Here is a 26145-nt window from a genome sequence, read left to right on the forward strand (position 1 = left end):
GTAATTTTCTTTTTCTGAAGCTGAAGGGTGGGTATGTGAATATTTGCAATAGGCATGTTGGTTCCATGCCTTAGGTATGGCATATTCTCGGATAAAAACATTGAAGGACTTAAGGTAATGATTTTGCAAGTTTTTTTGTTTATTCAGCCAGTGGGCTCTTCTCGACCTGGGCTCTAGAGTGGGCATCCCATATTAGTGCCCAGCGGTCAGAGAGAAGCTTAGTCTATGTGGGAGACAGAAACTCTTACTACTTTTTAACCCGGGACATCTGTAGGACAACCTGTAGCTAAAGAGGGTGCCTTCACTGTGAAATCAAATCAGAATGAGAAAGCTGCTCAGCTAGGGCTTCTCCTGTGCTTGTGAACAGTGTTCCCCCATAAACTTGGTATCTGCTGAACAGATGCCTTACTTCCTGTGTTGCAGGCTGGGAACCATTTATCGAGCCATGGCCGTGCTCTGTGTCTTGGCAACAGCAGTCAGCTGGCCGCCTCCATCCTCCTCGCCTGAAGCTGGAAGCCAAGGCCAAATTCCGTTTGGATATCAACATTACTTCTGTGCTAATTGGTGGGTAGAAAGTTGTCTCTCTCTTCTGTTGAAGTCACATTGCATGATATGATTATGTAGATTTCAGATGTGCTTCATGGAAAATTTCCATGTGTATATGCTCCGTTACATTCACCTCTAAAAGCAGAGAGTTGTCTTTTGAAGATTGGTTCCTTTAGGACAGAAGTCTATTGCCTGGGAGATCATTAGCTCCAGTGTAGTAGGCCTTGGACCTGTACCAAATGTCACTCACTCATCAGGGCTGCTCTCCGGTAAACCCTGACCTAGGCTCCCTATTCTTTTCGACCCTGGGCTCCAGAGTGGGCATTCAGCAAAGAGGAGCTTGGTCTATGTGGGAAACAAGTGCTTCCCATGAGCTTTCTCCCCACAGCGCTTGGTCACTAGGACTTGTTAAATGGCCTGGAAGTGAAGTTAGAGTTGTTCACGAAGTAATTCTTAAGAGGTTTCATTTTGACTTGTCTTGTAGCAGGACGACTTGTCTGTCCTTTCCCATCCAGTATCACATTGAGCACCCTCTGCACATCCCTGGGCTAAAGGGATGCCACCCTGGTGGTGTGTGTTCCGAAAGTCGACAGACCGAATGGCTTCCTGGCTTTCCTCTTGCGTCGCAGCCACGTATGCTGTTCCTTACTTGTGTAAAAAAGAGCCACAGCACACACTCAGGTCGTGCACCTTCACTGTGAAGACTCCCACTTACTGAACAGGTTACCCACAGTCTCTGGTTACCTGAGTGAAACATACACTGTCGCACACTGTAATGTGTGCGTGTTGGATTGAGACTCGTGGACGGCCCTTGCCTTGTTCCATGTTAGAGCAAGATGAACAGTGGAGCATAAGCTACTGACCTCCAGATTTAAAATCCACTGCTTTGTGGTATCAGATTTTGTTTATTCATTTGCCTGCAGAGAGGTGTCATCTGAGCAATAGTAGACCTGTCTCGTGAGCCTTCTATAGTATGCCATCTGGACTTCCATGTCATTTCTTCTATAACCTATCCACCTGGAGGTTGAGATGACGTTTGGAACGGAGCTTTGAAAAGCAACAATAAGCAAAAGCCTACCTCCAGCAGCAGTTGTGTCAGTTCTTCTGATGAGCAGAAGTGGGTTTTAGAAAGTTATTAATGAACTTACCTAATGGAACTTACCTAATGGAAGCGTCATTGAGACGCGGCATTATTCTAGCTTCAGATGCTCACAGTATTTGGCATTGGCCTGCGACGCACAGTGACCATCACAACACTGACTGTATCTCCATCGCCCTCACTTGCTGTATGCCTCTCATTCTCCTTCCCCCATTTTACCCACTCCGCTTTGAAGTTTCGATTGCTTATTCCTGGTACTGTGTCAACACCCGGAAGCATTGCTGTGTAAGTGCCTCTCATTGCATATTGGATCGTGATGAAAATCAAAATCCAGTAATTGTAAAGTGTCCTGTCATTTTTAGTAGTCAAGGTCTTATCCAGGTGTGGGTCATCATAATGATTTCCACCCATTGTTTCCATTATACTTCTCTCAAAAGAGTAAACCCACTCCAGCTGACCGCAGCCTCCTGAATTGGGTTGTCTTTCACAGCCTCTCTTTTTTTTTTTTTTTTTAAAGACATATTTATTTATACATAAAGAACTGGAGTATAGCCCAGAGGTACAGGGACAGTGAGAGGATTCACCAGAGGCAGATTGGGGAGCAGAACACGCAGATCGATGAAGTGCACTGCTGAGGGGAGCAGGGAGCAGGTCAGGAGAGGTCTGCTGCCACCATGTGGATCACTCCCTGGCTGGGGATCGAACTTGCACTGAAGTGGCTGCGTCCCAACCTTCTATGCCACCAGGGAGGGCCCTCACAGCCTCTTAACGATCTTTCTGACTCCAAGGCCTTGGCGTGGCACACGTGCTCTCCACAGGCTGAGTCACCTCTCTTCTAGACTTCCCTGGTGTCCGGCCCCAGTAAGTAGTGGCAAAGTCATACCAACATAGTCTGTGTGCCCAGTGGTGCCCCGCACTGTCCTGCCTTACAAAACCTAGCACCTGCTTTCTTTCTGCTTGGGATGTCCCTCGACCCATAAGCTACATTCTACTCAACCTTTGACACACAGAACGAAGGTTCCACATCTGAAGATTCCTGTGGATTTGTGCACACTGCCCTGCTCCTGCCCCAGCAGAATAAACCTTCCCCTGTTCTGTGCTCTAGTAGAATTTTATTTATATCTTTGTTTTCGTTTCTGTCCTATTGTGGCATAGTTTTGTGGTGATGGTTGTTTTGTTAACATCTCTTCCAGTGGAGTATGAGGTTTCTCCAGAGGATAAACTCTCAGAATCGAGCCTAGTATGTTGTGAGGTATTCAGTAAAGCTTGTTTTGATGAATTGAAATTAGTTGACTTGAATTCTCAGATGCTTCTTTTCCTGTTCTTAATATCTTTGGGGAATTCTTTTTAGATCAATATGTCAGTACCAAGGAATCGTGGATGGCAGATTATTGTAAGCAGGACACAGAAATTGACTCATCTGTTTCAGAAGACTGGATGGGCTCTTCAGTGGATCCTCCGTGTTTTGGACAAAGTAAGATTTTCTCTACAAATGTCTGACTAAATCATTCCTGACCGGCAGGCCCTGTTTTAGTGAGAATCCAAATATAACCATCATTTCCTTTGGGAAAAACTTTACAGGAGATTCGGCCTGTCTTCTTTGGTTCTCTCTCACTCTTTGCAAGTGACATTTTCCTGGCACAAACAGTTGAACTTTTAATCTGCGTTCTAATTCCATCGTTATGACCTAGAAAGCGCCTGCAGTGTGCAATTCCTAAGGCCCGGTGACAATGCATATGACCTGCTCACTTGCCAGCATGCCAGGGTCAGCCCCTGGGCCTTTGTTTCACTCCACACAACGTTGGTTTTCCAATTGATTGGATTTTTGATGTTTAAAAAAAAATCTTTGCAGCCTTCTAATTCTAGAGATTAAAAAAAAAAAAACTAGCAATAATAGATTTGGGTATATTCTTAAAGAGGAGGGTAGGGGCCCATGTGGAAAAAAAATTGTTAAAAGGTGCCGTGTATTGTTTATAAAGTATAAAAGAATTGAATTCCCAGCCCCTTGAAAGAAGGGGGAGTCAGTTTGTTTTCTGTTAATGATGTTTCTTCCTTTATTTAATGCTTCTCCATGGAGCTCTGATTTCCTCAGAGCTGGGAGATTGTGATGGCCAACAGCGTGGTCCTCACTTGTTCCACAAGACATTGTCATCCAAATTCAACTCAGCCCCAACTCTTCGAGTGTGGTTTCTTTGGGGAGTCTTGGCTGGACTTCACATAGCTCATGAATACTGACATATTCCATCTGTTCTGCAAACGTGTCATGGGAAGATGGATCTTCTTAGTGTGTGAAGTATTTGAACTGCTCGTCTCTCCTCAGGGTGTATAAGTGGGCTTTCAGCCTTGTACTTCTAGACAGAGAGACAAGGAAATGGCAGCAGTGTTTGCTCGCTGTGTTTCCAGGCTGTTGTTTAGGAGGCTCGAGGTCATTGCTCAGGAGCCAAGGCTCTTCGGATATCATCAGCCTCAATTCTGGCTGTGCCTCAGACCTTCCCAGTGTGTGTGTCAAGAGGACGTAACATAGTTTACCCAGAAGACTCTAAAAAATCTTTATAATATATGAGTCCTCGAGAGTTTGTTTCTAAAAATATGGTTCTTAAGGGGAGATCTTAAGTCCTGAATCTGTACAAATGCTAGAAGGCCTCACCTTCAGGGTCCAGGCACAGGGCTCTCTTTTGTTCCCTGCCTCTCCTTGAAAAAGTTTTCCTCTCTCTCTTTATAGTTAATAAACTGCATTATCTATGTTCAATGCCAGTGCTAAACTAAAGCTGGGTTTTTATTTTTATGGTTTCTTAGGTTTATAAAGATGTAATGTACCTTTTAATTAGACTTGAGCGAATATAACTGGATTTCCAAACCTCTTTTTTTACTGAAAATTCCTGGGTGGTAGTAGAGCAACTGGGATTGCATTCTTTTAATAGACCTAGTAAAATGATTGTTGGGCATTTGTTTTGAAAGTCAGTAGGTTTGAACCTTGTTGAACTAACCACGGAGTTTCAGTTCTTATTCAAGAACATTCACTCACATTCCCCCACAAGTTGTATTTTTATTCAGGCAAGCTTCAAAGTGAACCCTTGACATAGAATTTCTTAAGAAACAAAATTCTAAGGGAGCTGCTGATTTCTTACTGTTTCTTTAGCAGGGGAAAGAAAATAATGGCCTCATTTTGACATAATTATTGGCTTTGTTCAGTAAGGGCTGAGATTCTGCAGGTAAACCTGGATGGCATGGCACCTTATTGAATTAATTTTATATTCCAAGGACATTTTATGGAAACAGCAAATATAAAATTCTAAAAGCATCCATGTTTAATTTTTAACAATAAATGGTACACGAGATAACTCCTTAATGGAGATTGTTTAAACTGATTGTGCAGACTGGCTCTTTCATGGGCCTCCAAGACCAGCCACTGGCTTTCTGCTGCTGCTGCCTGTTGCAGTTGGAACGGAGCAGCTCTCACTAAAGCCTGAGTTGACTCGTCTTGGTGACTTTTCCCTGCCACCTAAGAACCTACTTACTTTAAAAATTTTGAAAAGACTTGTCAGCCTATTCAAGAGAATGTCGAATAAATTTTCTTTCCCCCATTGAAAAAAAGAGGTGCATGCACTGTTGACACAGCCCCCACAAAGCGAGCACCGCTGCCTCGCTGCCTCGTGTCTTTAGGGCCTCGCTCAGCGCTTGGCAGTCACGGAAGGGATGACCCGCATGGTGCTTGCTGCTGTGGTATTCTCTGTTTGTGCTTGTTTCAGGGTGTCTCTTACTCTGTTTGTTCTTTTCCTCTAACTTTGTCTCTCCTGTCTACCAGGCCTCCCCCTTGCCTACCTTAGAACTAGGAGTACAGCCAGTCTGACTAACCTAGAGCACCAGATCTATGCTAGAGGTACAGTACAGCCAAGAGAGGGCTGCTTTCTTTTCCTGTTTGAAGAACTGCCTTGTATGTCAATTTTCCGTGATGGGGTGTCATGAGGGAGGGGGGCTCACCTAGCGTTCAGTCCTTTGCTGAAAGTCTCAAGAAAGAACACTTTCAACTCATGAGCAGGCTAGCACCTCATGTCGAAGGAAGTGGTGCGGCAATTCTTACGTAGGTTCTTCCATCTGCCTTAACCTGCCATGGAAATGGAATCAATTCCGCATTATGTGGCACAGAAATCGCCAGTGTCCGAGGCGAGAGACATGGAAGAAAACCACCTTTGTTGATAGGACATCAGTGACCCTTTTATTCCTCTGGTAGTGCAAGGCGCTGTCCAGAACAGATGCTGGCAGGGGTGGGGCCCTAGCTAGGAGAACATTTCTCAGTAATTGTTCAGACACAACTCTTGATTATTGTTGGTGTGAATTGAGGTTCTCAGGAGATAGAATAGAAGCTATTACTTATTTCTCTGACCTTTTAAGCTTCCTTGAGATTTTGGCTGGAAGTAAATATGATAGAAAACACCATAAACTTCAAGGAATTGGATTCTCAAGATGTTCATTTCTTCATTTGCTTGAAAGAATGTGATTTAATCTGAATGGCTTATGTTTTTAGTTGGCTCACACCAGATCCCGAGCCGTGATATGTTTTGTGAAACAGACCACAGGAACTTTCTCTGGGAGGAATTCAGAACAAGGATATTACTACATGGGGGCAGTTTTGGGGGCTATTTTGGGGAAAGTTTTATTCAAAATCACTTTTGGGGGAGGGCTCATGAAGAAAACCCATGATTACAACTTGATTTACTCACGGGTTCATACTTCTCAGGTTTTCAGTTACTTAGAAATCTTCCAGGCAATGTGCTGAGTACTCTTTCTTTTCAGCAGATGAGGACAGAGAGCCTCTGAGAGACAAATAATTTGCCTTCATTGACATAACCAGCCAGTCACAGTCCTGGGGCTTTGATCTGTCCTAATGATTTGCAGACCAGGTCTTTCTGATAGAAGGGTGCCTGTTCCATGAGAACTACGCTGTCAGGCCAAGTTCACGTGACCGCTGTAAAGCCAGTGGTCTCTGAGTAGCTGGTTCTTCAGCCAGAGAGAGCCACTTGATGCTAGACCTGGCTATGAAGAGCTTTCGGTTCTCCTAGCCCATGGAGGTAACAGGTCTGATCCTGAGAGGAGGTTTCCTGAGGCTCCCAGGGAGCCCCAGTGTCTGAGACGCACTGGGCATCTTGTTCTCTGGTGCAGAGGTAGGTTGAGTCCATGCTTGATTTGGAGCCCTCAAGGCAGGAGATGACAGATTTGTTCTTGGGTGTTGAGTTTGGGCTTATGGGCGTGCCATGCATGCATTTTACTCTTGGGGACTTGGGGGAAGCATTTTACCCTCAGGGATGGAGTCGAATGGGGGCATCTGGTATCTGATCAACAGGAGCAGCGGCATGGACACCACAGCAGCATGCCTACTTGGGCAGTTTCATCCTGAAGCAACCGACTTCCCAGCACTTCTCTCCACGTTACAGCCTGGTTAAAGGCACTTGCCACCTTTTCTTTTTAAATCTTATTTGTAAATGGAAATATCTAGTCCTGCTCACAGTGTTGATATGAAGCACATCTGGCTTCTTTTCCTCCAGGGTCCTTTATCTCATGTAGTAATGTAGCTCTCTCACTAGCTTATGGAGAGAGGGGCACAGTAAGTTCTGCTTCCCCTGCAGACAGCTGTCACAGTTCTCACTCCCCCTCTGCTCTCCTCAGCAGCCGCTCCTCAGTTTTCAACTTGATGAATACTTTTTTTTAAAGTCAGCCTTAGTGAGACCATGAGATGAAAAATGGGTATATTCAAGTGGAGATCACTGTAGAAGCACTTGGGGGTGTCTTGAACCTGACCATGAAATCATGGGAATGGCCTGGGGGCCACTCAGGTGGCATTTCGGCCTCACCCGAGCCTTGTCCTTCCAGGGAGAACCTGCCTTAACCCCACATTGCTTGCTCACAATGTTTCAGGTACTGAATTCTGAAAATTTTGTAGTCTATGGAGGGCAGGAAAGAAAGCCTGGCCCTTTCCAAGGCAGTGGTGATTTCTCACACGATGATAGTGCCCGTGCTGCGCCCGGAGGTAGCAGGGCCATGCTCTGCACTTCACCTTCTGGGTTTTGCTGGCGGGATGCCCTTGGTCCCTGAAGGTGATCTTCAGTTCACGCTGGCATACCAGTCAGCAGTGGGAGTCGCTTTCTTGATAGCATTTTCTCGCCAGCTGCAGCCCATGTGAGTCCTCTCAGGAGGTCATGCACTTCCAAGCTGCGGGCAGGTTCAGGCCCAACTTCCTCCTACTTGTCTGTAGCAGCCCCCAGCTGTGCGCTGGTCTTGTGGCCTTGAAGAGGCAGGTCACTGCTGAAGGAGCCAGGAAACTCCTCTAAGTCCCCCACCCCACTCCTGCCAGGCCACACAGCAGGTCAGTGCCAGACCCTGAGGCAGCTGGGCACCCGAAAAGCTGGGCTCAGGCTGTTTCTGGCCACCTGGTTTCTCGCTTCTCTGATTTCCTAGTGGTTATAGTCAGGTTGGCCCGCTCTGGAACTCGATCACTTACTGTACTACATTGGTCAGTGTTTCCTTCTGCTCTGCCTGACTTGAAGCACTTTTAGGAAAGTTACTCTATTTTAATGTTCCTTTCTTAGTTTCCATTATACCTGCCTTTGAGCAGAGGGTGGTGATTTCCAAGTAAAAAGAAGTGAGCTAGCAATGTCATTTAAAAAGCTCTGGAATAGTGTACTGGCCTTACAGGGAGGAAAATAAAACAGCTGTAGTGCCAGAGGACGGGAAAGAATGCCTTGATTGTTTTGTTATCATATGTATAGCATTGACTATGGGGAATTGTGTATAAAGGGGGCTTTGTTAGTGCACAGGACAGAGTTTAAACAAGTGTGAGATATCTTGGTTACCTATTTGGAACATATTTCTTGGGAGAAATGGTGTTAATTTCTCTTTCTTTCTTGATTCCAACCAAGTCAGATCCAAAGCCTGCCTTCCTCTGAGATAAATCCCACAGTAATTGCGAGTGGCTTGGGGCTGGGATAGTCCCATAGCATAGCCAGTTGTGGGGGAGGGGGCCATCATCCCAGAGGAGGCAGCCCCTGTCTGTCTACACACCGCCTTTCCTCTTCCCTCCGCTTTAGCCCCATTGCATAAGGGACAGTTTTGTCTGCAGGTACTGGGGCAGGCGGGTGTCTGCACACAGAGGGATATGCTAACAGGTGCCTTCTCCTTGTCCGTAGCAGAGGTGAAAACCCCCAAGCGTCGGCAGCCGTTTGTTCCCTTCGCTCTGAGAAACCACACAGGGTGCACCCTGTGGTTCGCCACCTTGACCACCACGCCTACCAGGTAAGAGACACTGGTGCCTGCGCTGTCCAGGCTGCAAAGCTCCAGTGTACCAGCCGAGCAGGGCAGCGTGCACCCCCTTCAGATGTTGTATTGCAGTCAGTCGCCCACTGTCTTGCTCAGAGTGCTAGTTCTGGGTAAGCCTGAGGTCAGAGAGGGAGATTCTGAGTCTGAACTATGCAGAAGACCACCATGTGCCTGGTGTGTGCCACACTGAACGTAGACGTCAAGTGAGTCCAGGTGCGCGTAGGGCATGTGAATGCAGTCGCCACATCCCTGCCCTCAGTCCCCATCTCTGTCTTTTCAAAAGAAGCTGTATATTGCTATTAAACTGAACATTTTGCATTTTCCATCCAAAACTAACTTTGTAAATGCCTTCCATCTTCCCCTTCACCCTACCCCCACCCCCCAAATTTCCTTCCAAACCAGAACACACTTCAACCCAGATGGGCTTGGGTGGAGTTTGGAGAACAACTGTGAGTTTACCTGAGCCAAGCGAGAGCGCTCACTGGCAACTTTCTGCCTGTTTAGGACTTGGCTTAGCTTTCCATGTACAAGCTGATCTTTCCAGTTTAGGTAATGAAGTACGTTTAATGAGTAACAGAATCAGTTGACTTGAGATCACATTTCTCCTGCTTCCACCAAGTATGATAATGGTCTTGAGAGGATTCTTTGTAAAGCAGTTCGGGTTGGTTTGATTCTAGAAAGTCACTTAAAATACCACTTTACAAAGTCATGAAGTACTTGGTATAACACCTTCATGCCAGACTCTCTCGTGCGGGCTCAGACTGTATGTTACGTGTCCTGTGGGTGGGTGTGCCAATAAGCTGTGATTGATGGTTACCTCCGCTTTAGCGGCTGGCCCTGGAAGTCTTGCTTTGTAGCTGACTCCTGCAGCCTTATCGCTGTGAATCCAGTCCCAGTGGGTTTCTGCTCCCAACACCAGCGCTAGGTGGTGCCTCTGATCTGGTTCCAGGGCTGCGCTGTCTCACAGTGGGAGTCCAGGGCTGCTTCCGGAGACTGATGGCACGTTTCTCGATGACACGCACAATGTCAGTGAGTGGCGGGAAGTCCTCACAGGCGAAGAGATTCCCTTCGAATTTGAAGCAAGAGGGAAGTTAAGACACAGGTGAAGTGTGGATTTCCTTTTCTCAAAAAAAAAGTGTGTGTGTTCTATATGTATATGATTGGCCCTAGTGTTTTGCCCATTTCACTTTCCTTTATTGACGATTTTAATGTTTTATGTTTAAAACAATATTTTGAAAAATCAGTGTTGTCTTTAAGAAATGGGATAACTGTTTTTGCTGTCTTGGAAATAAATTCTCCTCTCTCTCAGTTTTTCCTTCATTTAACATGTGCGGTCCTCACCTGTGCCTCGCATAATTGGGTAGATGCTCACGGCCCTGAAGGTCATTGTGCTGTGTTGTGAGCCAGTGATGACTTCTAAGGTTGCCACAGATTGCTGATGGCAATGTTGAGGTGTGTAGGTGCCACCAGTTAGGAAACACATCCACAGATGATAAGATATTTTGGCTCTAAGGAAGATAAAAGTAACTCATCTAGGAGAGCTCACCAACACATTCTAGAAATCGTGAACTGAGGGAGTGGAGTAAGTGTGTTTCTGGTTACTGAAACATAGAAAGTGTTTAATAAAGTCTTATTTGCAAATGGTTTAAAATGGCAGCACTATGCAGTGGATTGGGAATAGGCTGATATTTTAGCATTTGAACCTCCTATTTGTTTTCAAACTGAGCAGAAACTTGAGAGTGACTTCAACCATGCTTGTGTGCAAACCTGTCCCTGAGGCAAACTCTTCTTCCGTTTGCATACATTTGTGCTAGTGTACAAACTCCTTAATTACAAGAGTCCTGAACCTGGGACCCCCAGTCATTTTACTACCTAAAAGTACAGTTAAGAAAGCTACCCCTATGCGGGGCACACATACCTTGAGATGTTAGAATTTTCAGGAATGAGTGGTAAGTATTTTCTTGTTCGACAAAGTTCCTGGAGAAGCTGATTGCAGAGCAGTGATTATATTTTTTAATAATCATTGCCTCTGTTATATCAGAAGGGGTTTGACCTCTTTGCCATTTCCGTTTCAGAGTCCATGTTCTGTAACCCATTTCAAATCCCACTGTTCTGCTTGAATTCGTCAAAATAAATGCCTTTTCTGGTTTTCCCCCTTTGGCACATTGTACGGTGCCCCCCTCCCCGCCCCCCTTCCTGTCAGCCTCAAATTTAGTTCCCCATTTCAGGCTTCTGGCTTGAATTAGGCAAAATCTAAAATAGAATTAAATGTGCAATTTCCTCCTGTTCCTCCTGTTCTGCCCACTGCCTTCTGCTCCGATTACAGCTGAATGCTCAACCCTGAGCCCTGAGCTCCGTCTCTTGTGACCTGGCTGTCGTCACGTAGGGCCCAAGAGCAGCGGGCTGGTCAGCCAAAGAGCCAAGAAGAGAACGTTAGCATGGGCATCTCCACATATCTGGCTATAGGGTGGTTACGGGGTTACATTGCCAGTGCCACATTTTCACTAGCTCTCTAAAATGATTTTCCCTGGTGTCATTATTTATAAAAGCTGAGGTGTAGGGTATGGTGGGGTAGAATACGGGCTAGTGTCGGGGTCTACAATTCCTTATAGGAATTGTCAAATTGGGGGGCAGGAAAGAGAGTAAGTGCCACTTTTGCTGATGCTTTACAAATCTTACAGTTTTTTCCTCTAACTTTTCTCCTTAACCTAACAGAATATTATGTTCAGTGTCCAGATGGTCGTGTTTATTTTACATATTTCTGGAATTTTTTTTGTTTTGTGTATGTCAATACTCTTATGTGGAACATAAACATTATTAGTCATATTTATTGTGAGCTTTAACTTTCAAAATATAGATTTTCCATATTGTTTATTCCCTGCCTTCTCCCTTTGGTGTTTCCCAAATAATGTCTCTGCCCATCATCCTATTACATTGCTTTTGTTATACTATTTGAGTTCACAGGCAAATCTTACAGTTTTTTTTTTTTTTTCAAATCTTACAGTTTTAAGTATAAAACCCGGTTAAAATATTCTCTGGATTTCCCTTACATTAGATGATCACCAAAAGACTTAGCCAACTGGGTTTTCATGTTAACAGTAAATCACAATTGAGTCTTTGTGTTTCCTTTTCTTCCCTTTGTATTTTCTTCCCTTTTTAATATTGTGCTTATTAACACGTCTCTCCACACCCTGCCCACAGACACACCCATGACCTCCGGATCCATCAGCTGCAAGTGAGAGTGAACGGCTGGGAGCAAGTGAGCCCCGTGTCTGTGGACAAAGTCGGGACCTTTTTCCGATATGCGGCACCAGACAAAAATTCATCTTGCTCGACGGTGTGTGGCTGTAGAATGCATGGGTGTTCTCTGGCATGTCAGGGCCCTGGTCACAGCCCCTTCAAGCTAGGTGGCCAGATAGATAAGCCAAACTAGCCTTGCTCTGGTGAAAATGTTTTGCTCTTTATTTCTACCGGTTCTGAGAAAAAGACGTCAGGTTATTTTGGGTCAGTCATAGGCATTGGTGTCAGTATGTATTGGGAGATAACCACCAGTGTTCATGTAGTGGAACAGTAAGCTCCAGGATTGGCATGAGCACAGATTACCTCCTCTGTGCCAGTTCAATTCCTACTCAGGCTGGCTTGTTTGGCCAGGTTTGCCAAACATAATACTATTTCACATTTGTTATGCTTCCTTTAAATACTGTCTTCTACAGTGTTCTTTCTTGCTCTTTCTGCCCCTCTACCCCAGTCCCCATCTCTGGCATAGGGATAGATGTCCGCGTATGCTTATTTTCTGATCACACATCTCACTCCCCAGCCTGTAGCTCTGAGGGTTGAGGGCCAGCCTGGGACAAGGACCCTGACTAGCGTGTGCAGGCAGAGGCTGGCGTATGTTTGCTGCAGCACTACATGGTGCTTATAGATCGGGTCATTTCTGGGACTCTAGGGATGAGTGGGGAAGTACAGTCCTGCGGAGATGTGCTGACTTTCCCCACTCTGTTTTCTTCATGGAAATGTTTTTGGAGAACACTCTTCTTTCTGCGCTTCCTCTCTGGTGCCCCAGCTTTCTTAGAAAGAGAAACTTTCAAGATTGCTTTTTTGGTCTAAATCCATTCTGGTCATAAATGGACTAACTTCCCCAGAGACACCGACCCCTGTCGTGTCACTGGCCCTGCAGAGCTGGAGAATGAACCTTGCTTTTCCCAGGTCTTCTAAGCCCAAGTGTTGTTTCTTCACAGCACACCATACTTTAATTAGCAGTGTGCAAACAGGAAGTTGCCATGGGTGTATTGGTACCTGTAACCTTAGACCTGTGCGGACTCTCTGACTCTTGGAATCTTTCTTAGATTGGCAGCCCGAGCTGCAGGACCAACATCATCCACCCACAGGTTTATGTGAGTATGGCTTCCCCATGTCACTGTGTGACTGAGTGTCCGATGTACCTGATGTGGGGTTTTATATTTAAATTTTTTTCTTGGCATATAGTAATAGCAAGAACTGCGTGTTGAATGTGTGAATGAGCATCTGGGGAAGGACTGTAGTGACTGCCACCCACGCCCCGAATAACTATTCACCTCCATTGTGCTGAGTTTCTCAACATCGGTATCATGTTTATAAAGAGTGATTACTGAACAGAATATAGAAAATTTCTGTAAAGAAAGACAAGTTTTTGGGCCCTCCCTGGTGGCGCAGCGGGTTAAAGCACTGCACTAAGAAGCTGAAACCACTTCTGCATGAGTTCAATTCCCACCTGCCCCGGAGGTGACCACATGGCGCGGCAGACCTCTCCTGACCCGCCCGCTGCTCCCCTCAGCAGTGTACTTTGTCAGTCTGCCTGTTCTGCTCCTCACTCTGTCTCTGGTGAAGTCTTTCGCCACCCCTGAGTCTCTGGCCTGTACCCCGGTTCTATATGCACAAATAAATAAAAATAAATCTTTAAAAAAAAAAAAAGAAAGACAAGTAAGTTTGTCTTTAAAGTTCTTTGGAATATATTGGCTTTCCTATAGGCACATCAATGAATAGCGTATGGACCTCAAGAATAAATTTAGTGATATTTATGAAAATGTTCTTTCCTGTGAAAGGTTTAGTGATCCAGACAGGTCTTTATTATACAGTCTGGATTTTACCCAGACAAGTTGCAATCTTGGAAGACCTGTTTTTGTGGTACCTAATGCACTGTTACCATTCGAGGAATGTTTTCTCACTTGAATGTTAATCTGGGAGAAAAATACCACACAAGGTAAATCACTTAATGTTTTGCAAAGTCCCGCCTCAGAGTTTCTGAACCTTAGTCGTTTTGGATGATCTTTATTCTCCTCCAGCAGAGTGGAAAACAAGTTTTGTTCGTGGTTTCCATGTCAGGGCTGATGTGTTGTGACTCAAGGGTGTTATGAATGCAGGCTAACTGCTGGCAGACCCTCCCTTCAGAGCAGTGGGGAGTTTGGAAATGTTGGTAGGTCATTACGGTCACAGTGAGGTTTGTTACAGTGTGGCTGGAGGCCAAGCTCCGATTTTTCCATGTGGCGCCCTCGGTGCCACCAACTCTGTGCAGATTGTCTACTGCTTTAGAAATGTGTGCACTTGCCTATTATAGTTGTGTTTATAGGATACTACTCTTAGGAAGGCTGAGTTGTTTAGGGTTTAACAACCGATTTATCGGAGTCACTACAGTAATGACGCTTTAGATTTAGGCCTTGTGGCTGGGCTCACTGTATTCTGTGTGTTTGTCAGGAGCACAGCTATGCTTCCTTATTTCTGTCTGGTTCACAGTTCTCTTCACTGCCACCTGTGCGCGTGGTCTTCGCGGTGACCATGGAGGGCAGCGCTCGCAAAGTCATCACCGTGCGTTCCGCCCTCATCGTGAAGAACAGGCTCGAGACGCCAATGGAACTGAGGCTGGACAGCCCATCAGCCCCAGACAGTAGGTTTGCCTCTCCCAGCAACCTTTGCTTCCGAGTGAGTCTGCTCTGGGCTCGGGACATGTGTGGTCCGAGACGCTCACACTTCTTTCTGTGGCAGAGCCTGTGGTGCTTCCCGCCGTCATGCCCGGCGACTCCTTCGCTGTGCCTTTACACCTCACATCGTGGCGGCTCCAGGCCCGGCCCAAAGGGTTGGGCGTGTTTTTCTGCAAGGCTCCTATTCACTGGACCAACGTAGTGAAGACTACAGAGGTCAGTAGCAGCAAAAGGGAGTGCCACTCCATGGACACGGAGAAGAGCCGCTTCTTCAGGTACGCCCCGGCACTGGGGCTTGGCATTATTTCCCCTTCATCCTTCCCCTGAGCGCCCTTGGTGATTCGCTGGTGCTCACTCAAGTGCTGAGGTTTTCTCGATCCTTACTTTGAGTTCGAGTTCATGCAGAGTCAAGGGCGAGCCCTGGGTGGGTTAAGGGCATTTGGGACTTCTCATCTATTATCTGTGGGGAAACAAAAACAGCACTCACACATAAAGATCAGGAATTTGGGTGTCTTTGCCAGCACAAAGAGAGGATAGTAGGAGAGAAGGAAACAGTAACACTTCCCTTCCCTTTTCCAAATTGGGAAGAAAAATCCTGGTGTTGGGATTTGTTTAGTTGAGAGATTTCAGAATTATGATGAAGTTCATGTACTGCCTACTGACAGTTCTTGAGGACTTGAACAAAATTAACTGTTTAGACTCCTATTTTCCCCTTCTGAAGAATATAAGTGTCATGTTACTAAATTTGATGGTAAAAATTACTGGGTTGCTGTCATTAGGCTCTTCTGAATTTAGACTTTCAACTTTTTTAAATTAGAGACTATTTTCCTATTTAATGTACAGTGAAGGTGGGCATTGATTCAGTTTAAATTTATAGAGTAGGTTCAAAACTAGTACTCCAGTATGTCCTTTACCTATATTTGCTCAGTTAACAACAGAATAAAGGGAGAAAAGATAAATATACAGCCAGAGATGGTGATTTTACCCTTCAGTAACTTATAAAGGAAACAAAAATAATAAACATATAAAGAGGTTTGAGGTGTGACATTTATTCAACACTTTAATCAACAACTCCAGACCTCACATTCAAGGATCAACAAGAGACCATCTACTAGGCTGTGAACAAAGGTCAAAAAGAAAAAGTACGGGAACCGTGCACAGTATATTCTGTAATCGTGTATGTCACTGTCGAAACTCATGAAACATGAGTTTGTACACATTTCTCCTATGGACGTAATTAAAAAGTAATGAATGTGTTTGGATTGAAAATTGCAAGTATCTTCCTAAGCTCTTGAACCTTTTTTAATGTTATGCTTTCTCATGCTTGGCTAAGGAGGAAAAATATCAAATTCTTCATTCTGGCTGATGGTTTTTGCATCATTTTGTCTTCATAGGTTTTGTGTGGCCATAAAGAAAGAGAATTATCCAGATTACATGCCCTCAAACATATTTTCTGACAGTGCAAAACAGATTTTCAGACAGCCCGGGCATACCATATATCTCTTGCCAACAGTGGTAATCTGCAACTTGCTACCTTGTGAACTTGATTTTTATGTTAAAGGAATGCCAATCAATGGGACACTGAAACCCGGCAGAGAGGTGGCTCTCCACACAGCTGATACCTCCCAGAACATTGAACTGGGTAAGGCTTGGGCAAATGGCCATTTGTGATAATTCTGTGAAATTGTCAGTGAGCCTTTGAGATCATTTGGTAAACATTTAGGAGAAGTAGTCGTGCTTATACAATCTCAGTAAACAGCTCAAAGGATTTTTGTAGTTTTTTAAAAAAATCTAACCTTCAACAGTAGAGAATTATAATAAAGAAATAATTGAACAAACCCAAAAGCTTTACAAAGGGCACCTCGGCACGGCCTTGACCTTGCTTTTCTCCCTCGCCATGTGACTGTAGAATAGGCACCTTTCAAATCTTGACTCCTCAGGGCTCTTAAGTGAGCAAAACTTTGTCTCCTTTCTCTTTACGAGGAAAAAGCACTTGCTCAGCAGGAGCTGTGTGCACCCGAGCGTTGCGTCCAACCCGTCCGTCACACAGGGTGCGTGTCACCCTGCAGCACTAGTTACGTCTCACATTCTACTGGTGAGGAAGTTAGGGAAATAATGTTTAAAGCATCGAGTACTTTTCAGTTGAAGAGATGAATACGGGAAGGAGAGAATCATTATCCTATGTTCAGCACTTAGAGCAAAGACATGCTGCTGGAGGATAGGGTAAGAGGTTTCTGTACAGCTTTGGAGACATATTGAGATGATAATGACTTACTTGTTTATCTTTTCACAGCTTTGTAAGTGATTCCTCTTAATTCTTTAGTTTGATCTTCACAGCAGTGTATGTTATAGGCAGAGACAGCTGATGTGCCCATTTTACAGAGAAGGAGCCTGAAATTCAATGGTTTGAGCAATGTGTCCTGTCAGAATAAACTGACGTGTCAGTGGGCATACAAATCCATGAATTCATTTGAAAAAAGAAAAATGCCCTCCGATACTGATTGTCCATTCAGAGGAGAAAGAAGAGAGGTCTTTGCTTCTTACATTAAGACATTTTCAAGAGATGGTTATTAAGCCCCTGTATGGAATGGGAATGTCCTCTCACCCCTCCACCAGCCTGCATGCCTGGCTCTCCTTGTCTTCATGCGTATGTGGATCATCACTTTCAGGGACAGTCCTGCAGTTGGGGTGTTGTTAACCCCCTTTGGCAGATGAGACACAGTGAGGTTCAGCAGCTTTCCCCACATTATGCAGCTGGTAAGGCCAGACGAAAATTCGGAGCCAGGCAGTCTGGCTGCCGGAAGCTGCTGTTCCAGTGCCCCAGCCTGGGGCCTGCTAGATAGTATGTTGTGAATAGTCATGGCTGCTGTTGGCAACTTGTGGGCATTCTCATCCTCCTAATGATCATACAGTTCAGATGCCCTAGGGTGACTTCATGCCATCTGGTTTGCTTCATACTTACCTCACCCCAGCTAGAGGAAAAGGGTCATTCTAATGAAGTTTTTGTTAGCTTGATATATAGTTACTGATTTTTTCCAAAAGGAATCCAGTTTAGTTTGGCTGTAGACTACTTTGACAAACTGAAGTGAGAACCCAGAAAAGCAGTGACTTATATTTTCTTTAGGCGTATCTCTGGAGAATTTCCCACTCTGTAAGGAATTGCTCATTCCACCTGGAACCCAGAACTACATGGTTCGAATGCGACTCTATGACATCAACCGGCGCCAGCTGAATCTCACCATCCGGATTGTGTGCCGAGCAGAAGGCTCCTTAAAGATCTTCATTTCTGCTCCATATTGGCTGATTAACAAAACAGGTGTGTACAGAGGCTTCTGGAGTGGGTCTTTGGCTCTGGTCATGGGAATTCGATTTATTTGCTCAGCTAACTAAATGGGGCCAATGCAAATAGATTACTTCAGTAGTCTAAGCTGCTGAAATGTTCCTGCTTCCATCGTAAGTGCTTAATCATATCAGAACTATCCTTTTAGAGAATGAAATAAATCCACTAAATAAATTGAATTTTTACTCTTTTCCCTCCTGATGGTTTTATATATATATATACTTTTACTATTTGCACCTTGGGTAGAGTTGGTGGAATTGTTGTGCATTTCCCCCTCTTTCCTGAAGGATTACCGCTGATCTTCAGGCAGGACAATGCAAAGACAGACGCGGCAGGCCAGTTTGAGGAACATGAGCTGGCCCGGAGCCTGAGTCCTCTCTTATTCTGCTATGCTGACAAAGAGCAGCCAAACCTGTGAGTAGAGTTATTTATGGGAAGGGGAAATAGGCTCCTAGGGAAGGGGAAAATTAGCAAAGGCTATAGTATGTCTGTGTCCGTAGAAACGCACTGTAGATAACAGCTCCGCCTTGGCAAGGGAGTAAGACCATGACCTAATGGGATTTTTTCGGATCTAATTTCTGTGTGATTTGATATTGAAAATAAACCACTTGGTTGCTTTATAATGAAAGCTAGTTTTATTTTACACGTACTGAAGTGATTCTATTCATAACTCCGCCAGTGAAGGGAAGCCTACAGGTCCCCTTCTTGCTTCTGCATTTTTTCTCCTCCCAGCACAGCACAACAGCTGGCACACAGGGGAGCTGGTGAAGCTTTGGTGAACCCCTACCCATTAATCCAACCCGAGTCCTTTTCTGCAAGGTTTTGAAATCTATCTCTTTTTATCCTGGATATAAAATGTGCCATTTCCAGATCTCCAACACTCTCATTACACATTTAAGAAAAGGGAAAAGCAAGAATTGTCCAGATTAAATGACGTGTCCTTTTAATGTGTGGTAGGAGCTCTAAATCATTTGTGTTCTTGGTTTTGACATTTTGCTTTTTTTAGATTCTGCTTCTGATTTATAGCCCTAATCCAAAGACAGATGGGGGTATCTGAGACTTAAAATAGCGCACCCCGTTAGTTGTAGAAGCACACTACAAGCTCATTGCAGCCTGTGGGGGCAGTGCACTGCCAGTGGAGAGGTGTCTTCCAGGGGCACCAGAGTGGAGATGGGGCTGGCGATGGGGGCTCACACCGGTAGGCAGCGGTCAGCCCCATTAAAGACCGCTCAGCCCCATTTCATTCTTTTCCTAAAAGATTTTTGTCAATTTTAGATCTGGGACTTGACATTTTAATCTAGAATGTTGTTTTGTTCAGGCCAGTCAGTGGTTCCCAAAACATTCCCACAGAGACCATTTCAGTTCTCCAACATCCCAATGGGTTAGGCAGAACAGACAATATCATTTTATTTTGAGGTGGGAGGGGGTGCTAGAGGGAGCTCCAGTCTCGGCTCACATTGCCTACTCGTAGGAGAGCTGGGCTCCAGGTCCATGGATTGTGTTTCCAGAGCCTGTGACTAGACGCAGGTCACCCAGACAGTGCCCTGCCGTGTGACAGCATCGGGCCTCAGAGGAACTGCATCCTCCACACATCCTTCCTGTGCTTTTGTTCACGGACTCTTGAAATCCCAAGTCCGAACATTATCGGTTTGCCCTGAATCCTTGTTTTTGAGAGGAATCCTTGTTTTTGTAATGGCCATTGCTGCATTTTCCTCAGAATCACCACATTTTCCCCTGAGGTGTGACACTGTGGATGTCCATACATTTCATGCCTGTGTATGTGGCTGCCTCTAAGATTTTTGCCCACTGATTAATCGCCGTTTAGGCATCAAACAGTGAGGAAGAGCCTGTGTCACAGGCGTGATTTGGGCACAGCTACAGCAGTGTTCCCTGAGCAGTCAGGCAGACACTGAGGGATCAATACCTACATCTTTGCTTCTCTGCCCCACAGCTGCACGATGAGAATCGGAAGGGGGATTCATCCTGAAGGCATGCCGGGCTGGTGTCAGGGCTTCTCGCTGGATGGTGGGAGCGGCGTCCGAGCTCTGAAAGTCATCCAGCAAGGAAACCGCCCCGGGCTGATCTATAACATTGGTGGGTTATGTTTGGGCAGTAGGAAAACCAGAACCATGGGCCAGTGAGTTCAGTCTTGGAGGAAGTAGTTGGCCGTATGTTTTGGCCCCACTCCAAATGCTGATTTTCTTGTTTGGCTTTGGGTCAGATACCTCCTCTCTGAATGCTGGACCCAGATCAGCATAGATCTCATCTCCTAGGGGCCTGCTGAGCCCCTGAACACTGCCCTTTTGAGGCCTGGGGCTCTGTTTAAATTCCAGACTCACCTGTGTCAGGAAAGTATCAGTTTGGCTTGAATCCTTGTTTTTCATGAGAATAATAGGAACACTTAGAATGCTTTTCATCCTCCAGGCATTTCCCACGCTCTCATTAAAACCTGCAAGCCCTTGAGGGTAAGAAGCTTTGTTCTTGAAACTGAAGCAGAGAGGTTAAGTGACTTGCCCAGATGCAAAGGGGAACTCTGGGTCAGAAGCAGGATGAGGACTGGGATGTACACATTGAATTGAGGCAGAGAATTTGATCCAGCTAAATGGTAACTGTAATAATTAAAAGCTCCCAAATTAGCTTAGTTTATGAAGTTAGGGGGCAGGAAACTAGTGGGGAGGATATTGTGTCTGTATTCCTTACAGCCACTGGAAACACTAAACATTTTCTGAAGGGTTAAGATAAAGGTGATCAAATATGCCTCAGGGTCAGTGCTGCACCCTTCCTTCCACGGGTGCTTCCAGGGCTCTCCAGCTCTAAGAGCACTGGAGCATGGTCTGGAGCTGTGCTGCTGATTGAGCTTTCTGTACTGATGGAGATGTTGTTTTGTGCTGTCCAGAATGGTAACACCAGCCAGTAGCTGCAAATACTTCAGAGTACAACAGTAAGGAACGTGGTAGATGTGACTGAGAAATTGAATTTTTCATCATATTTATTTTAATGAATTTGAGTAGACACCCTAACCGTTGGCTAATGTTTTGGACTGTTCAGATATTAAGACTCAGGTTATAGAAGGAAAAGCTGAAGTGGGCTGTTTATTATTCATTTAGCTATATTGTCCCTGAAGTGCATGGAGAGTCAGGGAGACACTGAACAGTTTCTAGAGGCTTTATTAATTTAGTTTCCTATTAATGTTTTTGAAAAAGGACCTTATATTCATTCTTCCTGGACATGGAAGCTGTTTCCTGTAATGTTGACACTGAGATTTTTATTTTGATCCTTCAGCTAAGGATCAGTTTTCTTTTTCTCTTTTACCTTTGTTTGCTCCACCCTGTGAAGAGGCAAAGGCTGCTTCACGCTGAGGTTGGCTTTCTGCCTGGATATCAGATATCTTGTCCTTGATGGGCATTTCCAAAGAAAGCTACCCACAGGTCCTGTGGACATTGTAGTTGGGACAGATTAAGGGGGAAGTTGTTCTGTGCCTTTTACAGCATTTAGCACTAAGGAACCACGAGATTCTTACAGGACAGTTGAGCTGGCCAGTCAGAACTATGTAGTGTAGTAAGTGACACATAAATTTATTTGCTAGAGGCATCCAGGAAGATGTCCTACATATGTTTCTAGGGACCAGACTGTGATTTGAATGTTGGTGTTAAACTAAAGAAATGTATAGAGAGGGTGAACTGAGACAGAATGCTGAGGATCAGGAAGTCTTGGCTCTGTTATTAAAGGAATTTGTAGTCTCTGTTAAATACTTTTGAAGACTTGGATTTATAACTTGCTCCCTATCAGGAAAGTTTAAAGCACAGTCTGAAACTGAGAAGCCAAGAAGAGGGCATACTAGCTGACTTTACATGTATCACTAAAGTGGTTTGAACATTTCGATCTAATCTGCTGTTGATACAGTAGAGGTTTGCTAAAGCAACCCACAATGAAAAGGGAAACAAGAAAGCTGGATTTTTCCAGAAGATGAGGCTTGGTGTAGTAGCCTCTTTTTATGATGTTAAATCAAACACGTCTTTTGTGGACTGGCTTGTAAATAAAGTTTGGACCAGGCAGCTAACGCTAATCGTCCTTTCTGACAACGAACACTGCGCTGTGTGTCACAGAAGGAAAGCAATGGTCTAGCCCCTCCCAGTGTGACCACCTCCAAGCTAGGCGTTTCAGAGATTATAGTGTCTGTGACTTGTTCAGTCTTTCAGTCTTGTATTAAAGGAACACCAGATTTTTCAAGCCAATACAAGTGAACTACGGAGATCACAGATGGGTGTGTTTATTGTCGGAACATCCCGACATCTGGTGTAAGATGCTAAGGTCTCTCTTTTTTATGCTTCTCTGGACCACTTGTTGCTCCTAAGTAGAGCCTTTGTTTCTGACCCACTACCCGGGGAGGAAGGCCTCCAGGGCTGGCCGCCTGGGCTTGAATCTCAAACTACCTGCTGACTCTGTGACCCTACATGTCCCCCATCTGTGAAGAAAACGCATCAGATTGTCCTGAGAATCAAGTCTAGAGCCGCTGGCAGAGGACATAACACATATTAAGAGCTCAACAAATATTTTTATTATTTCTATCTAACCAGAGCTCAGTCCAGTACATTGAATTTAGTCACTATATTTATTGTCTGAGTCAATGAATAATTCATTCCACTGAATTTTAAATTTTTAAAAATTATCAGAGTTTTTAAGATAACTCAGTGCTATTACATTTTTCACTCTTTTGAGACCTGGTATTTTGGGACTTCTGATTATGACTTTCTTTCCTTGTTTTGTTTGTCCCATCCCACTAGTACACTGCATGTTCTGAAAACCTTTGTGAATGAATACATTCTGCAATAGTTAGATTAGGTTTGAGTTGGCTTCTTAGCCAGTGGGCTAACAGAAAACTAGGGAAGAGTGTTGAGTTCAGGGCAGTACAGAATCCTGTTCTGTGATCTGGAATTTCTACTGTGCCCTGCTTAAAGGGGCAAGTTCTCCCAAGGAGAACTTGATGTAAGCAGAAATGTACCACATACACAGCCTTAGCAGGCACTTCATAAATGGAAACCAAGGTATGTGTGACTGAACATCTGTGTATTTTGGCTGCAGTTGTAATTTTTATAGTGAAGGAGAAAAGACATTTTATACAGAAATTAGGAGTTACGGGAATATTGATGTTGCTACTGACGTCAATTTTGGTTGATTTTCATTAACAAGGACTCTGAGGATCACTGGGGTGGGCATAGAAGAGCAGGCCATTTACAGAACAGTAAGGACTAAACACTGATGCTTTGTATGTGGATGTTTGCATTCCATCCCTGGGTAATACTGTCATTTCCTCCGAGAAAATAATGCAATTGTGATGTTAGTTTTACATCATGGACTTACTGTCTTCTAATCAATTCATAGAAGATGGTTCTTCTTATCTGCAGGTATTGATGTCAAGAAAGGCCGAGGTCGATACATTGACACCTGTATGGTCATCTTTGCCCCCCGTTACCTATTAGATAATAAATCATCTCACAAGCTTGCATTTGCACAGAGGGAGTTTGCCAGGGGCCAGGTAAGAGTCTGTTTTAAAGAATGACTAGTGGTTGTTTAATAGTACATTGTGAGTTTGCATGTCATGGTGTTTCCCCTCCCATGTATGTTCGACGACGTGAGTAGCCATTCCATGCCCCTAGTGCCCTAGTCGAGGGCAAAGCTCGGAGTAGGGTCTCAGTGACAACCTCGATTGTCTTGTTGACCAAAGCCAGGGATCCTGTGTGTTTTAGGGAACGGCCAATCCTGAAGGTTACATCTCCACCCTCCCTGGCTCCAGTGTGGTGTTTCATTGGCCTCGGAATGACTACGATCAACTGTTATGCGTCAGGTTGATGGACATTCCCAATTGCATTTGGTCTGGAGGCTTTGAAGTTAACAAGAACAATTCCTTCCATATCAACATGAGGTAAGTTCAGAGACTACATTTAAACATTAAGTAGCCTCGTTGGAGGTGGAGTAGTATGACTAGTAAGCTATAAATACCACAGAAGCTTAAAATATTTATAGATTATATAACAATAAAGAGTCTCTGTGAAATGGGCACATTCATTTCTCACTCAGAGGTCTTAGAACTTGGGAAGTGTGAGTGGACGTTTGATGTACGTGTTCAAAACATTGTCCACAGTGTGGACCACTGCGTAGTTGCCATGGTCTGAAGTTACCAGTTTAGGGGGAGCTCTGAGTTTGCGATGGTCTGAACTGAACATTGGCATTTACGGATAACACTGACTGTAGATGTTGTTGTCTGTGCTGACATACTTGTGCTGATTCTACTGTCCTTCGATGCTATGGCAGGAAATCATGTGGCTTTCTGTGTTCACCCCAGTGACTCGCAGGCTTTTGTTAGGAAAACACGGCCAAGTTGAACTTCAGCTAGTGTAGGACGACTTCACTTGCTGGTTTCACCAAATGTTCATTTTTAATTTTTTTTATGTTGTGGTGCAATGCCCATAGTATATAAAAAGAGGTCATATCCAACTTTAAGTTCACTGGAGCTAAGGAAATTTACATTGTGCAGTCAGTCTCCAGAGCCTCTTCATCTTGCAAAACTGAAATTCTCTGCCCATGAAACACCCACGCCCCTCCCCCCACTCCTGGCAACCACTCTGATAATGACTCTTCTGGGTACCTCAGATAAGAGGAATCAGACAGCGTCAGACTTTTGGGGGTTGACTTTCACCTAGCTTACACTCTTAGGGTCCATCCATGTTATTACATGTCAGCACTTGCTTCCTTTGGGGAGCTGAATTGTGTTCCATTGTTCTTGTTGACCACAGTTTTTCTACCCTCTCATCCATCAAGGATACTTGGGCGTGTATACCCTTTGGCTTTTGTGAACAGTGCTGCTGTTTTGAACGTGGGTGCATAGATGTCTGTATCCCTGATTCAGTTCTTTTGGGTGTGTGATCAGTAGAGTCATCATCTCCTTTGGTCATTCAGTTTTTAATTGTTTGAGTAGCTGCCGTGCTGTTTTCCACAGCAGCCATATCCTGTTATATTTCCACTGACAATGCACAATCGTTGCAATTTCTACATCCTTTCCTGTTTGCAACCACTGTAATGGGTGGGAGGTGGCGTCTCCTTGTGGCTTCATTCGTGTTTCCCTAATGGCTAGTAATTGCATGTGCTCTGGACCGTCTGCACATCTCCTTAGAGAAATGTCTGTTCAAGTCCTTTGCCCATTTTTGTATTGTGTTGTTTTCTGTTAAGTTGTAGGAGTCCTACATCTTTCTGGTTATTAACCTCTTGTCAGATGTCTGATTTGTACTGTTCTCACCCATTTCATAGGTTGTCTTTTCATTATATTGATTTTGTTCTGTGATAAGTAGAAATTTTAAAATGTGGCGTAGTTCTGCTTATTTGAATTCACTATCCGGTGTTCTCCCTTCCCTTCCCTTATCTTACAGTGAGAGCCCTGGTATCAATTCCAGCCATAGGTTAGTTTGAATCATATAAAATTGCCTTTCTAGGTCAAGGTAGGCTAATAGCAGCAATTTCATGTAGTGTGACCCATCCTCATTCCTTTGCTGCACTGACACTCTTACCCCAAGGGGATCCACAAGTAAAACGTACAGATCTTGGTGTGCAGCTAGTTTGCTGTTCCCACGTGGCTTGAGTCAGTCCTTCAGTACTGCACGGCTATGCCATCCGTGCCTGCATTTTCGGTGGGCTCAGAGCGCGTGCAGTGTTGCTGGCGGTGGTCTGGGCAACATGGGGGCTGTGAGAACAAAGCGTGCGGCAGCCGGCTTCCACCTTTTTTTTTTTTTTTAAGTTTTATTTACTTATGCATACAAAAACTAGGGTACACGTCAGAGATTGGGGGGCGGCTTGAGAGGATTCCCCAGAGACAGAGTGGGGAGCAGAACAGGCAGATGGAC

At 44.7% G+C, this 26145-nt stretch overlaps 1 protein-coding gene across 2 annotated transcripts in view; it reads left to right on the forward strand.

Annotated features, from left to right (window-relative positions):
• The window catches only part of VPS13D (vacuolar protein sorting 13 homolog D (S. cerevisiae)), a 184381-nt gene that overhangs the window by 64405 nt on the left and 93831 nt on the right, over nucleotides 1-26145 (forward strand). The window contains exons 37-51 of one of the 2 annotated variants that reach the window (XM_004678519.2): nucleotides 424-564; nucleotides 2997-3119; nucleotides 5451-5525; nucleotides 8827-8932; nucleotides 9906-10058; nucleotides 12158-12293; nucleotides 13303-13350; nucleotides 14726-14876; nucleotides 14975-15185; nucleotides 16305-16552; nucleotides 18035-18226; nucleotides 18538-18664; nucleotides 20202-20344; nucleotides 23656-23786; nucleotides 23998-24173. In XM_004678519.2, the coding sequence (XP_004678576.1) occupies nucleotides 424-564; nucleotides 2997-3119; nucleotides 5451-5525; nucleotides 8827-8932; nucleotides 9906-10058; nucleotides 12158-12293; nucleotides 13303-13350; nucleotides 14726-14876; nucleotides 14975-15185; nucleotides 16305-16552; nucleotides 18035-18226; nucleotides 18538-18664; nucleotides 20202-20344; nucleotides 23656-23786; nucleotides 23998-24173 (2161 nt within the window). The remainder of the gene's footprint in view (nucleotides 1-423; nucleotides 565-2996; nucleotides 3120-5450; nucleotides 5526-8826; nucleotides 8933-9905; nucleotides 10059-12157; nucleotides 12294-13302; nucleotides 13351-14725; nucleotides 14877-14974; nucleotides 15186-16304; nucleotides 16553-18034; nucleotides 18227-18537; nucleotides 18665-20201; nucleotides 20345-23655; nucleotides 23787-23997; nucleotides 24174-26145) is intronic. The other variant, XM_004678520.2, reaches the window with a different exon arrangement.

The sequence above is a fragment of the Condylura cristata genome, unplaced genomic scaffold (genome assembly GCF_000260355.1).
Source record: "Condylura cristata isolate star-nosed mole 26May11 unplaced genomic scaffold, ConCri1.0 scaffold00008, whole genome shotgun sequence".
Taxonomy (NCBI): Eukaryota; Metazoa; Chordata; class Mammalia; order Eulipotyphla; family Talpidae; genus Condylura; species Condylura cristata.